This window comes from Bipolaris oryzae (assembly GCF_000523455.1).
Source record: "Bipolaris oryzae ATCC 44560 unplaced genomic scaffold scaffold_1, whole genome shotgun sequence".
NCBI classification, from domain to species: Eukaryota; Fungi; Ascomycota; class Dothideomycetes; order Pleosporales; family Pleosporaceae; genus Bipolaris; species Bipolaris oryzae.
This window is the reverse complement of record NW_006911277.1, coordinates 458,727-471,898: the sequence shown is the minus strand read 5'-3', so window position 1 is coordinate 471,898 and position 13,172 is coordinate 458,727. Positions and strand designations below refer to the sequence as shown.

At 52.3% G+C, this 13,172-nt stretch overlaps 4 protein-coding genes across 4 annotated transcripts; 2 read left to right on the top strand and 2 right to left on the bottom strand.

The window, feature by feature from the left end:
* Positions 1 to 214: 214 nt before the first annotated feature.
* On the bottom strand, positions 215 to 1,433 carry COCMIDRAFT_80130 (uncharacterized protein; the record flags this gene model as incomplete). The annotated part of the gene is made up of 3 exons (XM_007684285.1): positions 215 to 556; positions 613 to 1,254; positions 1,308 to 1,433. 3 exons carry the CDS (start codon positions 1,431 to 1,433, stop codon positions 215 to 217), a joined length of 1,110 nt encoding a protein of 369 aa, XP_007682475.1.
* An 861-nt stretch (positions 1,434 to 2,294) lies between these two features.
* Positions 2,295 to 7,992, bottom strand: COCMIDRAFT_80179 (uncharacterized protein; the record flags this gene model as incomplete). The annotated part of the gene is made up of 2 exons (XM_007684284.1): positions 2,295 to 7,863; positions 7,928 to 7,992. 2 exons carry the CDS (start codon positions 7,990 to 7,992, stop codon positions 2,295 to 2,297), a joined length of 5,634 nt encoding a protein of 1,877 aa, XP_007682474.1.
* Positions 7,993 to 8,664: 672 nt separating this feature from the next.
* Positions 8,665 to 11,027, top strand: COCMIDRAFT_79979 (uncharacterized protein; the record flags this gene model as incomplete). The annotated part of the gene is made up of 2 exons (XM_007684283.1): positions 8,665 to 8,972; positions 9,032 to 11,027. 2 exons carry the CDS (start codon positions 8,665 to 8,667, stop codon positions 11,025 to 11,027), a joined length of 2,304 nt encoding a protein of 767 aa, XP_007682473.1.
* Positions 11,028 to 11,449: 422 nt separating this feature from the next.
* On the top strand, positions 11,450 to 12,997 carry COCMIDRAFT_31742 (uncharacterized protein; the record flags this gene model as incomplete). The annotated part of the gene is made up of 2 exons (XM_007684191.1): positions 11,450 to 11,843; positions 12,033 to 12,997. The coding sequence occupies 2 exons, from the start codon at positions 11,450 to 11,452 to the stop codon at positions 12,995 to 12,997; spliced, it is 1,359 nt and encodes a 452-aa protein (XP_007682381.1).
* Between the last annotated feature and the right edge of the window lie 175 nt (positions 12,998 to 13,172).

Here is a 13,172-nt window from a genome sequence, read left to right as displayed (position 1 = left end):
ATTACTTTATTATCATAATATAAGAAAGAAAGAAGGGTAAAAAAAAGGAACCATATAAGCCCCCCGCATTTATCCCATAACCCATTCCCATTCCCATTTCCATTCATCCCTCATTCCCTCATGCCCGCCCATTCCCATAAGCCCGTTATGTACATACATCATCGCTACCATCGTCAACATACTAACCCCCCGCTAGTACACCGCCTACCACCGCCTAATTCTTCTTCAACCCAAAGTAGAGTCCCAGCACAAGCGCGATAACGCATAGAATAGCAATGACGGTAAGAAGAATGTACCATTTGAGTTTTCGCGCGCGCCTCGCCGACTTGATGCCCTCTTCTAGCTGCTTGTTTGCGTTTTCGGTATCGTCTTTGACTTGGACGGTTTGCTGCTCGGCTTGCTGAATCTGCGGTTCTTGGTACATGACTTGCTCGTTGAGTTGGGTGAAGAGGAGGGCAAGCTCGCTCATCGTCTTTTCGATGCGCTGGATGTCGTTGTGGCGGGCGCGGACGGCGCCGAGGACGCTTGCTGCTTGGCCGCTGCGGTTTGATTTGAGCTGTTGAGATGTTAGATAGGGCATTTCTTGCTATACTGCTCTTGGTTTACACTTACAGCTTGGGTAAAGATACCCTCGTCGCCCAAGTCGGCATTGGCTACCTCTTCTACTTCGGCATCTGTAGCATCTGGGTTGATGATACGGTATTGCCTGCCAATAGCCTCGCGGTACCTCTTGGAATAATCAGACTCCTCTTTCTGAAAGTCCTCAAGCTGGCTCTTAAAGGTCCTCTTGAGTGCCTCGACCTGAGACTTCTTTGTCCTGTCATTGGGGTCGCGCAAGGCATCCTTCTCCAAAAACTTGATCTCGTCCTTGATTTGTGTGTTCCTGATCTGCGTGTTGGTTACAACGGCCTCGAGTTCAGCACTGGACCGGTTGTCGGGCGACGAGAGCATGCGCTGGTGAATGTTGGCAATGGCCTGGATGTCCGAAGTAAGCTGACCGATGCGCTGTTTTGCGCCTTCGATGCGCGTGAAGAAGTCCTCTCGGCTTAGAGGCTGGGCTCCAGGCGCCTCCAGGGTATTGCCTTGGCCAGGCAAGCCGTTGAGGGGTACGTCTGTATGAGGGACGTTTTGCCCATTCGTTTGCGCTGGGCTCAAGGCGCCAGCCTGCGAGTATTGCGACGGCTGCGAGTAATTGGACTCGCCATGGCGCTGCAGAGGCGCTGGAGGATTTAGCTGCTGCTGCGGCTCGTCATACTGTGCTATCGCATTAGTCTTGTCTTGTCGTGTTATGGAATGCGACTACTTACACCTCCGCCGTATGGGTTGGACGAGCTATAGCCGCCAGCGCCCCCACCGTACGGATTCGAATGCGCACCGTATTCTTCGGCCTGACCATAGGGATTCCCACCGTATTGCTGGTAATTCTGCGACATGTCGGAGATTGCTGGGGTAGCTTGGTAGCGAGAAGAAGCGATGGTTTCGGGATGCCGCGGTGGAGCTGAAAGAACAACCGCGGAAGCTACGGAAGAGAAGTGCCGTTGGGGTGCAGGCTTGGCTGCCTTGCGATTCTTGTATAAGCCGAGGCTGACAGGTTGAGAATCAAAATGCAATCGACTCGAGGGCTTAACAGCGATTATCTCGAGCCCGTCGCAAGCTTGTTTTGTTGTGGGGAGACCAGGAAGTTAAATGACTGCGAGACCCTGTTGAACCCGCCCAGCCTTCTGAGCCGTGCATAGTCACGTCACCAATGGGACGGGAACGGGCAAACTTCCGAGGCATGCTCTTTTGCCAACACTCCCCCAGTGACATCTGTACGTTGTGACCGCAATGCGAATGCACAAACACATACATGCCTTTGGAAAATCCAGCATGTTATACTACGCCTCTGAGACGACGCGCATATCGAGGCTACACAGTCTTACGATGATTCTTCTTGGGCCTGTCTTCAGAGTCTGACATGTGACGTAATGCTGATCGTCCAATCCATCTCTGTTAGGTAATATACAAGGCGATTTAGCATCTCGAACCTTATTCCCGAAAGCTCTTGTCCGTGTGCAACATCCTCAGTTGTTTAGCTTCGAAGCGACATCTCAAGAACCCTAGGGTTATGCGCCTGCTTTTTTAGTACCTGGCCTTGCGCAAAAGGGAAAAGCACGAACCCTCCAAAAAGTAAAGGAAAACCACCATCATTACTTTTCTATCAAAAAGAACAAAAAGTGCATAAGCCCACATTGTCCCGTATCGTACGGTAGTCAAAAAGAAAAACATGACAAAACTACCATAACAAGTCCCTTTTACTTCCTCGTACTGTCTCCATTACCACTCCCACCACCGTTCGCACCCCCAACCATACATGTCCTCGCATCCTCGAGCTCAGCTACAACTCTCTCTTCCAACTCACTGGGCGCATCTTCTCCCTTGCCCTTGGTGCGATTCAGCATATCCAACTCCTTCTCATCAACCGCAACAAGACGTTCCCTAAGCGCGCTTTTGCGTGATAACCAACTCTCCACATCTTCTTTGACAACATCCTTTTCCCATTCTAGAAGCGCCACTTCGTTGGCCTGAATACCTAACTTAGGCCCTTGTTTGCGCACGTTTTCTAGGATCGCGGCGATAAGGGCCAGACTGTGTATCTCAGATGCCACAGAAAGCGTGATCCTGTTGCTGTTGGCTGCGAGACGAGACGATGAATTGGATGAGTTGATGCTCGATGCTGAGCGGGCCAACTGTTCAGGAAACTGGTTGAGGAATGAGGAAATCTCGCCAGCAATGGGGGGTCCGACGGATAAGAGGAGGTTGAGGCAGAGGGGAAGGATCCCCTTGGTCCAGACAGAGTACATGCGAACCGGGCTGTCAAAGGGACCAGTGCCGTTTACGCGACGGTAGTAGTTCATAATGTTTGCCGTGTTGAGTTGGCTAAGGATACCTTCAACGGCCATGGTCTCGGCTAGAGCTTGAATGCTGGATAGTGAGAGCAAGAAGAGGATGCTTAGCTCGCCGTAGATAGGATCCTCCACGCCGTTGTGTGATATGGCGAGGCGATCGGCCCAGGAGAAAAGACTGGTGGCGTAGCGCACTGTGTTGTTGTTTGCAAAGAGAAGCGCTGCTTGTTGTTGCCACTTGGACATTTCTGGTATCGCAATGATGCGCTGTAGCAGCGCGGTGAGGAGAGCAAAGTCTGATGGTAAGACGGACAAGGGTTCCGCGTGCAGCTGTGTGGCCAAGCTACGGAACCCCTTGGCTACTGTATCGGTCAGAATTTCGAGGAGCTGTGTGGAGATGGGCTCAGTGTAGTTGTTGTGACTGCTCGGCATAGTGCCACGGAAGCTTGAGCGGAACGAGGCATCGCTGGACTGGTCGGTATCCTCAATCAGATGGAAGTGAAGAGCGAGGTAGAGGATGCGTAGCAAGGACCGGTAGTAGTGGACCGAGTCGCTGGAGAAGACACTATCGAAGTCCGGAGTTGAGGCGCGAATGGCGCTCCATATTGGGCTAAGCAATTGACGCGCTTCTGCAGTTCGGACCTTGGCCTCTACAAGCTTCTTCAGTAAAGCAAATGCCAGATCCGCTCGCACGACCATGAGCTGACCAAACAATGCTTCCGGAAGGTTCGACTGTGTATTGGCGCTCATGCACTTTTGAACAACACCAATGAGGACCTTGACGATTCGCTCGTCCTTTGCTACCATCTGGCTAAGCTCCAGAGCCAACAGTTTCCAACCGTGAAGTAACAAAACTTGGGATTCTACCAGTCCTAGATTGTAGTTTGCCTTTTCGACTTCAGATGCGAAACCCGTGCCCTCCCTAGGGCCAGCCCACTTGCTGTTGAAACCCAGGAGTTGCTGAGCGAGATCAATGTCATAGAAGAATGCCCGTCCAAACGTCTCAGGGTACAAAGTGGTCCGCTTGAGGTTCGCTAGAGAGACACCAGGGTACTGTTGCTCCAGGTTCTGCTTCAAGTATCCGTGCAGTGACGTACTGTAAGATGGCAGATCCAAAGCAGTATCTTCCAAGTACGTCAAGCTGGGAACAATGTCTTTCAGTACGGTAATGTCACCGACCTGCCGCGAGCTGTGAAGGTACATGGCAATGACCTCGCAGGCGAGAGATGCGAACTTGTTTTGAAACGATCGTTCCAGTGTCTCTTCATTGCTGCTGATTCGCGGTTGTTTAGACTGCTTTGCCATCCATTTGAGGAATGTGAGCAATTTCTGGATCAAATCCTTGCGCTGCCGCAAGTCGCCCATTGCCCATGACCAGTTGTTTTGCGCCGAAGAGACGAACTCGAGCATGGCTGTAAATAGCGGCCATGAAACGCCAGCAGGTTCTTTTTCTGGGAGAGCCATACTAGACAACGCATCAAAAGCTCGTGTGAGCAGGGCTTTGTTCCTTGAATCTTGGGCCACGTTTCTTTTGCTTCGAATCGTTTCTCGTGGCGTGTTTCCGGTAAGCAGATACAGAGAGAACCACTGCTGCTTGCACGTTACTACAGCTGAAAGTAAGTTCCACACGTTCCGTTGGATGTCCACGATCTTTAGTGGCTCATCTAGTCGAGAAAGCACACTGAGGAAGTTCTTCGCAGTTCGTGGTCCCAGATGGCCTAGTAGCGAAGGCGGTTCTCGCTGCTCAGTCTTCTTGTCGGCTGTTTCTGACTCTTCTTGGATGGTAACACGGACTGCGCCACGGACCAGAGCTTCCAACAACAGCACAACCTGGGACTTCCACTTGTCACTTGTCGCGTACAGTCGGGCTAGTAACGGTGTTGCTTTGAAGAGTTGCTGCTCCAGATGAGTCCAGGGCTTGTTAAGCAGCATGGCAATTCGGACCAGTAGGTCGGCAAACGCCAAGGTGCTTTGGGTCTGTTGAGTCCACAGTGCACCTGAAGTCGTGAGCAAGGTGTTGTCATTGGGGCTGACCCCGATGATCAAAGATGTCATGAGCGGGTTTGTAGGCAGGTTGCTATCTGAGCCAGCAAGATAGAGTTGAGTGAGATATTCAGCGATGGGTGCAATCGATTTTGTGAGCTTGGTAGACAGCTTTGGCGCATCATCTACGCTGTATGCAAGACTCAATATTGTGGTAAATACTTCGCAAATGGCAGTGTTGATCTCGGGGCGATGGTCCGGCTGCGAGTACTTCCAGTTGAGCGAGTTCTCATATATGCTGGCAAGAGTACGACCAAAAGTGAACAGAATGGTACTCATAATCTTGTCCGAAGTACCGCTGTCGGCGGGGGCCGATGCATTGAACCGACTGAGTGCCTTTGTGGGAACTTTACGGGACACGGATCGATCGACAGAATCTTTGACAAGACCCTTGTAGAGTCGAATACATCCAAGAAGGAAGTCGTATCGTCCAAGAACCATCTCAGTGCTGATTAGGATGGTTGCCAAGCTTCCGTTGCCATCACCCTCCAATAACCTACTCCTAGCGAGCCACGGCCATACTCTTTGAGGGGAAACAATGACCAAAGCTTCCAAGAAATGAGTGCAGTTGACCAATAGCTCCAAAGATACCTCGTTGCTGGGTTCCTGACAGAGGTATAAAAGCTCTTCTTCGAAAATCGCGAGCACAATGTTAACAGTGTCCACACTGCCTTCAGCTCCAATGCCAATTGCTTCTAGGAGCTCAGGTGAGCAGATGCCCTCAGACGAGTGCAAGGACGAGTGTATCAGGTCAGCGAAAAGGCCAATGACTTCTACAACACTTTCACGAGACGCGCGTTGCTGGGTTGCAGTCTCGACTTTGCTGCTTCCAACGGGATATGTAGAGAGAAGTTCAACGAGGTATGATAAAGTAGAATGCTGGTGATGCCAGACTGCCACATATGGCTGTGAGTTGTCGTCAACTATGATGCCCTCTGTGCCGGCCGGAATAGTGGAGAAGCCGTGTGTGTATCTTGAAGTACCCGAGGCCATCAGACGACGTTGGGCACCAAAGGTGGATGAGCCTGCAGAAGAAAACAAGGGGAGATCAGCGGTAAGTTCTACCCAGTTGGCATTCTCCTCTTCACGCGTTAGCTGATAGTCACGGAATCCATCTGGAAGGCGTTGCATCAAGCGGTTGTGGTTGGCAAGCTTGTCAACAAAGGAAGGCATGCCGTTCTGCATCGTCTTGTCTCCACGAGTCAATGCGCTGCAGAATTTCAGAAATGGTGTCATCTCATAGGGATATCGCAAACGGGCTTCATTGAGCAACATTGGCCTAAGGATGTATTCGTCCTCAAGGAAATATGCCACAATCGGATCAGCGTGGCGGGCAAATTGGCCATTGTCCCATCGGCGAAATGTGTTGTCACCGGCCAGGATAGTGTATGTTGTCACAATGAGATCTGGACTGTAGGCGACAATCTCGCTGCCAACAGCAGCGCGAACTACGTGAAGGAACAGCAATCGAACTCTGTCCTGAGATATCCGGTCAATGGACGTGCCAAACGCAGGGAGACTGGTTTCGACAAGCTGGTTGATGATGGCTAGGACACCTGCTGCTGAGCTGACGGTAGCAAGGTCTTCGTATGGCATCTTGCCGTCGAATAACTCGTGGTTCTCGAGTTTTGTAATTACCAAAGCAGCCTCCTCAAGGGATGAAGGCTCAGATTCGGTGTTTCCGGCGCCATTTGATGATTCCAGGAGACGTTCGCGTTCTTGCTCCTCGTAGCTCGCACGGCTCGTAAGTTTCCACGTTATGAGGGCCCAGGCAAACATGGGTGGCGTGGCAGGACTGGCACCCAATACCTTAGCCTCCCCGAATATGGTTGTGATGGTCTCTACAACATTGGTGTTTAAGATGTACGACGAAGAATGCCACGTATTGCAATCGCCAGATTCGAGATCGTCCATAATCTTGTCGACCTTCAAGATTGTCAGGGACATGAGTGAAGTCAAGAGTTGAATGACCGGGATAAGAGGTTCTTGACGGGCAGTGACTGCGGGGAATTCGCGAAAGAAGCCACGGAAACTAAAGGCCTTGAGCCAGTCTTCGATCGTGGCCGCTGGAAGGAAATCTTTGGCAACCAAATCGGCATGTACTAGTGCCAAGTGGAGAATGTGTAGCAGCTCGGTGGTTTGGGCGACGACCCACTTCTCGGACGCTGCTTCAAGTATTGAATCGTCCACATTCCACGCATAGCCGGTATCCAAGGAATCACATCTCTTTGAAAAAGCCTTGAGGCATTCGTCTAGCGCCTTTCCACCCGAGGGTCCGTCCTGTGCTGCCGCGATAGTCTGGCCGAGCTCTTCAATCCATCCGGCGCCAATGCTGAGGTATTCAGTGCCATATATGGTCTGATTGCGCAGATTGGATGCGCAGCCCCACGAGACCAGAAGCTGGCTTATGCGAATGATGGAGGCACAAGTCGAGTGGTAGATGTCGAGGATGTGCAGACGGCGCTGGTTCTTTGTATCGAGGTGGGCAGTCTTGGAGGCGAGCGGTGTTGCGAGGAGGGACGAGTTTGGGACAAAGGTCGAGGCGCCTAGGTTGGCGATTCCGGCCGCGTCTTGCACACTGAGCGCCTCCTCTTCCGTTAGGCCACTCAGCAGCTGGGCGGCAGGGCGACCCTGCCATTCCTGCACAACAAGTTGCAAGGCTGCGTATTCCGAGATTTGCGCTTCCTTGGCCAGCCACAAGCTGTCTTCTTTAATCTCCTCTACATCATAGTGGTCGCTTTGGGCAGGAGTAACGCTGATAGGCGCTGTCTTGGATTCAAACTTTGACTTTTCCTGTGACGACGGGTCTGGGAAGGGCCGCCATGGATGGGTGAGGGTGTCGATGTTTTCCTTGGTGGAGAGGAATGCGCGTAGGGCGTCGCTTTTGGACGCGGTTGCAGGGTCACAGAGGGCGCGGTATGCGACGTCCCAGGTGCTGCAAGAGTGTGTTAGAAGGATGGTGGGTGGTGGAGAGAAAGAGTACGAGGCGGTAAACATACACCAGCTGCTGCTCGCCGTTGAGGCACTTTGCCAGGTCGAAGTCGGGCGATTGAAGGGGGGCCATGTTTGCGCTAGGGTGCGCGACGTGTAGGCCAGCTAGCCAAAGGCCATGAAGGGGTTGCTGGGGCGCGGGTGGGCAATGGCCGTCTGTTTGGCGTCGACGTGAATGTCTGTATAGAATGTCTGCACGGTCGCCAAACCCAGAGCTCACGCGAAAGTCGGGCTAGCACGTGCAGGGATCAGGACCACCCAGCTTTGCCCTCTGCGTACATTACATGTGGCCATGGTATGTTATCGTCTCAACACGCCGGCATAATGCAGTGGAATGCAATGCAGTGTCGTAAAGTATAGTCGCATTCCATTGTTTGTGTCTTGTACATGTCTGCAGCATGCCTGCCGTGGTTTTCCTGCGCTGCAATAGCACTCAGGACTAATGCGTGCCACCTCCGTGTTAACTCCGCAGCCTCAATATACTTCTCATTGACACATCCTTGACTCACCTCACCCCACCACACTGCCCGCCCATACACTCTTTTCCACCGAGCCTCCGGAAACCACGTAATACTCTCCTCCACTACCTGTATCCCGCCTCAACACCCCGCCAAATACAACGTGTATCGCCGGCAAAGCACCGAAACCTTGTGCCATTGCCCAAGTGCCGGAGGCGGCCCCAATAAAAAGTTATATACCACCTTTCCTGGCCCGTTGTCGGAAGAGTCTTACTACCTCCCCCAAAATGTCATCCCTCAGCTTGATTGATCACTCGCCTCGCAATCCCAACCCTTCTCCGCCGATACCCACGGCCTCCAATGTAATCCTCATCGACAACTACGACTCTTTCACCTGGAACGTCTATCAGTACCTTGTCTTTGAAGGCGCATTCGTAACTGTCTACCGCAATGATGAGATCACCATTGATGAGCTCATCGCAAAGAAGCCCACTCAACTTGTCATCAGTCCAGGTCCAGGACACCCGGAAAAGGACGCTGGCATCAGCAATGCAGCCATTAAGCACTTCAGTGGCAAAATTCCGATTCTGGGCGTGTGCATGGGAGAGTGAGTTCCTGCCCTTTTCTTTTCCGTCGGTTATTAACACACTGCAGACAGTGCATCTTCTACAGCTATGGAGGCACCGTAGATGTGACTGGTCAGATTCTCCACGGAAAAACATCCCCTCTCAAGCACGATAACAAGGGTGTTTTTGCAGGCGTGCCCCAGGATGTGCCAGTTACTAGGTATCATTCCCTTGCCGGTACTCACGGCACACTTCCAGACTGCCTTGAGATTACTGCAACCATTCCTGCCAATGCAGATGCCGAGATCAAGGAGGTCATCATGGGTGTTCGCCACAAAGAGTATGTGATTGAAGGCGTGCAGTTTCATCCAGAGAGCATTTTGACTGAGCATGGGCGTCTCATGATGAGAAACTTCCTCAAGATGCAAGGAGGCACGTGGGCTGAAAACGACCGACTTCAAAAAGAAGCACAGGCCCAGGCAATTGGAGCTGCTTCTAACGACACCGCCAACGGCGCAAAGAAGGACAAGCAGACTTCCATCTTGGAAAAGATTTACGATCACCGCAGGGCAGCTGTTGCTGAGCAGAAGAAGATCCCTTCTCAAAGACCTGTTGATTTGCAGGCTGCATACGACCTGAACTTGGCCCCGCCGCAGATCAACTTTCCGGAGCGTCTTAGACAATCTCCTTTCAGACTCTCGCTCATGTCTGAGATCAAGCGTGCATCGCCTTCCAAAGGCATCATTTCCCTGTCGACGTGTGCGCCTGCTCAAGCCCGGCTATATGCCAAGGCTGGCGCCAGCACCATTTCTGTACTCACAGAACCCGAATGGTTCAAGGGTAGCATCGAAGACCTCAAAGCCGTTCGACAAAGCATTGAAGGCATGCCAAATCGACCCGCTGTGTTGCGTAAGGAATTCATCTTCGACGAGTACCAGATCCTCGAGGCTAGGCTGGCGGGTGCCGATACCGTATTGCTAATTGTCAAGATGCTAGAAGAGCCAGTCTTGAAGAAGCTCTATGACTACTCCAGGTCGCTTGGAATGGAGCCCCTGGTTGAGGTGCAGAATGCTGACGAGACTGAGATTGCAGTCAGGTTGGGCGCCCAGGTCATCGGCGTGAACAACCGGAACCTGGTAAACTTTGAGGTCGACATGGAAACAACGAACCGCTTGATCAACATGGTCCCTAAAGAGACGATTCTGTGCGCGCTGAGTGGTATCGCTGGCCCCAAGGATGTAGAGCCGTACATCAAGAGTGGAGTTGGTGCAGTCTTAGTTGGAGAAGCGCTCATGCGGGCGTCAAACACTGCGCAATTCATTTCAGAGCTCCTAGGTGGAACCACTACCAAGGAGGTTCGGGCGTCTTCTGCTCCAATGGTTAAAATCTGTGGGACACAAAGTGTAGAGGCTGCCGTAGCTGCGGTCGAAGCGGGAGCTGATCTTATCGGTATAATTCTTGCTCCTGGACTCAAGCGAACAGTGACAGCAGAGACGGCCCTTGCCATATCTGAAGCAGTTCATAAAACCAAGAAGCCGAATGTCTCAAAATCAGGACTCCTGGCCGACTCAAAGACCGCGTCCGACTTTTTTGAGCACGGTGCATCACGGCTTGTTGGAAACGATAGTCGTGCGTTGCTCGTTGGAGTCTTCCGCGGTCAGTCGCTAGAGTACGTGCTTGAGCAGCAGCGATTGCTGAATCTGGATGTTGTGCAACTCCACGGCAAAGAGCCAGTCGAGTGGGCAAAGCTTGTCCCTGTTCCTGTTCTGAAGGCATTTAACCCGCGAGACCATGGCATCGGCACGAGAGGTTACCACGCTCTTCCTTTGCTGGATGCTGGCTCTGGAGGGTCTGGCAAGCAACTGGGATTATCAGACGTCAAGGCAGTATTTGCCAAGGATGATGGTATTAGGGTCATACTGGCAGGAGGCTTGGACCCAGACAACGTGCAGACGACGCTCGCTGGGCTTGATGAGTACAGAGACCGGGTCTATGCAGTTGATGTCAGCAGTGGTGTTGAGGAGGATGGTCAGCAGAGCTTGGACAAGATCCGTTCATTTGTGAAGGCGGCTAAGAGTTTGTAAACAAGTCTCATGAAGACGCATTGTTGACAAGGTATCTAGACCGAGGCTTTTCGTTTGAATAAAACGTATTTGACAACGCTTCGTTTCTGGGTTTTGACTGATAGGATACAATCTTGGTGTTCCAATTTGGCCTCGGTGCTATCTTGTATCGATGTATGAGACAGTTTGTCATGAAGAATGCGGTCTGATGAGGGATGATCGTCTGCGTTCGCAATGGTGTTTTACCTTGTAGCCGCAGCGTCACCGCATAGATAGACCCAGTATCACTCTAAGTACTGTAGACCACTGCAAGGTAAAACAACCCTCAGAGATGGTGCAGTTAGCTCTGAGACAAGTAGGCGGTGACCTCGTCCATATCAGTACCATTACCATCTCTTCAATACCATTGTCCAGAGCACTCCTCCTCCTCTCCAATCTCCACCATGGGCATCCTAAAGAACCTCGTCATCGCTACAACAGGCACTCATACCTACCCGCCCAAACAAATACAAGGCTGGATTGAACGCAATGGCGGCCGCTACTCGCCCACCGTTCACGAGGGAGTCACCCACCTCCTCGCCAGCGAAGAAGCCTATAAGTCCAAACAACGTACTGAAGCAGTGCGCCAAGCACTCTCCCTCTGTATTCAAATCCTCAGCTACGACTGGCTTGACGATTCCCTGAACGCTCGCAGGAAACTCCCTGTCAAGAGTTATGCGCGTGAGGTTCTGAGCGACAAGCGGCGCATGGCTAAGAAGCTGAAGAGACTCGGGGCCGAGGCTGATGGTAAGAAGTTTCGGGAGGGATGTGAGGAGATTAAGAAGTTGACGGGTTCAGGTACGTGCGAGACTCCTACTGCTTGTACTAGGCGTAAGCCGAAGAAGAGTAGAAGTTTTTTCTTTTCTGCCTCTTCCCCTTCTTCTTCTTCTCCAACACCTGCTTCTCCACCCGTACCTCCTACACCCTTTGTATCCGCAAAAGAGGATCTTTTGCGTAGAAGAGCGGAGAGAGCAACGGCGTTGCAAGAAGCTGAACTGAAGGATCCTTCACATCCCACCCCGAGTCCTACATTGAGCATCAAGTCGGCACAAGCCCCTTCTTCCACACCCGATGATTCAAGAACACAAGCTAAATCTCACTGGAAAGCCGAATACCACTACTACCAAGACACCACTGGTTTCGACTACAAAATCACTCTCGTCCAGACCAACGTCTCCAACACCGTCACCGCAAAATACCACATCGGGCTACTGGAAAGCCACACAAAACCGCATACGTACTGGGGTCTGGCACAGTATCAACACCTCTCCACCACCACAACCACCAACTCAACCTCCTCCCCCGCAAACCCCGACCCGGCGAATCCTCAAAAAGCCCACGTCGAATCCGAAAAATCCCGCCTCCTCTCCCTCATCTGCCCCCCACCACACATCCACCCCCTCTGCCCCCGCAACTCGCCCTTCACCACAGCCTGGCGCTCCTTCCGCCACGCCTTCCACGACCTCTGCCTCATACCCTGGGAATCCCGCTTCGACGCCCACGCTACCTCGCTGCAAAAACGCGAAGCCGCTAGGCTAAACGCTGAGCCGTATCGCTATGTGAGACCGAGATTAGGTATGCCGGTTGGTGTGTTTCCGCAGGCTGCGGGGTTATTTGCGAATGCGAAAAGTGGGAGTGTGGGGGCTGGTGGTGGTAGTGAGGATGCGGAGTATGTTAGGGGTCAGGTGGGTATTCCGTTGTTTGAGGGGTTGGATGAAAAAGGGTTGTTTGGGGCGGTGGTGGTTAGGGAGAGGGAGGGGGAGAGAGTGAGGGTTGAGGAGGAGAGGAGGAAGAACGGAGAAATTGGGGTTGGAGTTGGAGGTGAGGTGCTGGAGGGGAAGAAGAAGAGAAGGAGGAGGGAAGGGGGAAGGTTGGGAGATGGGGTTGATGGGAGGGGCTTTGTTGCGCCGGAGTTTGCGCATTTGTTGAGGGGGGTTGGGGGGAAGAAGTGAGGTTGGGATTGTTGGGGGAGGGGAAATGGTGATTTGGGAGGGGAGGTGATGAAATTTGGCTTTGGTGCTGGTGATTCTTCTAGTATCTCGTCTTGGTGTGTGGTCAGGCAAAGGAGTTTCTGAGAGGCTGCTTTTAGTACGGAGCTGGACTATCTTGGGGAGTTTACTGGGAAGA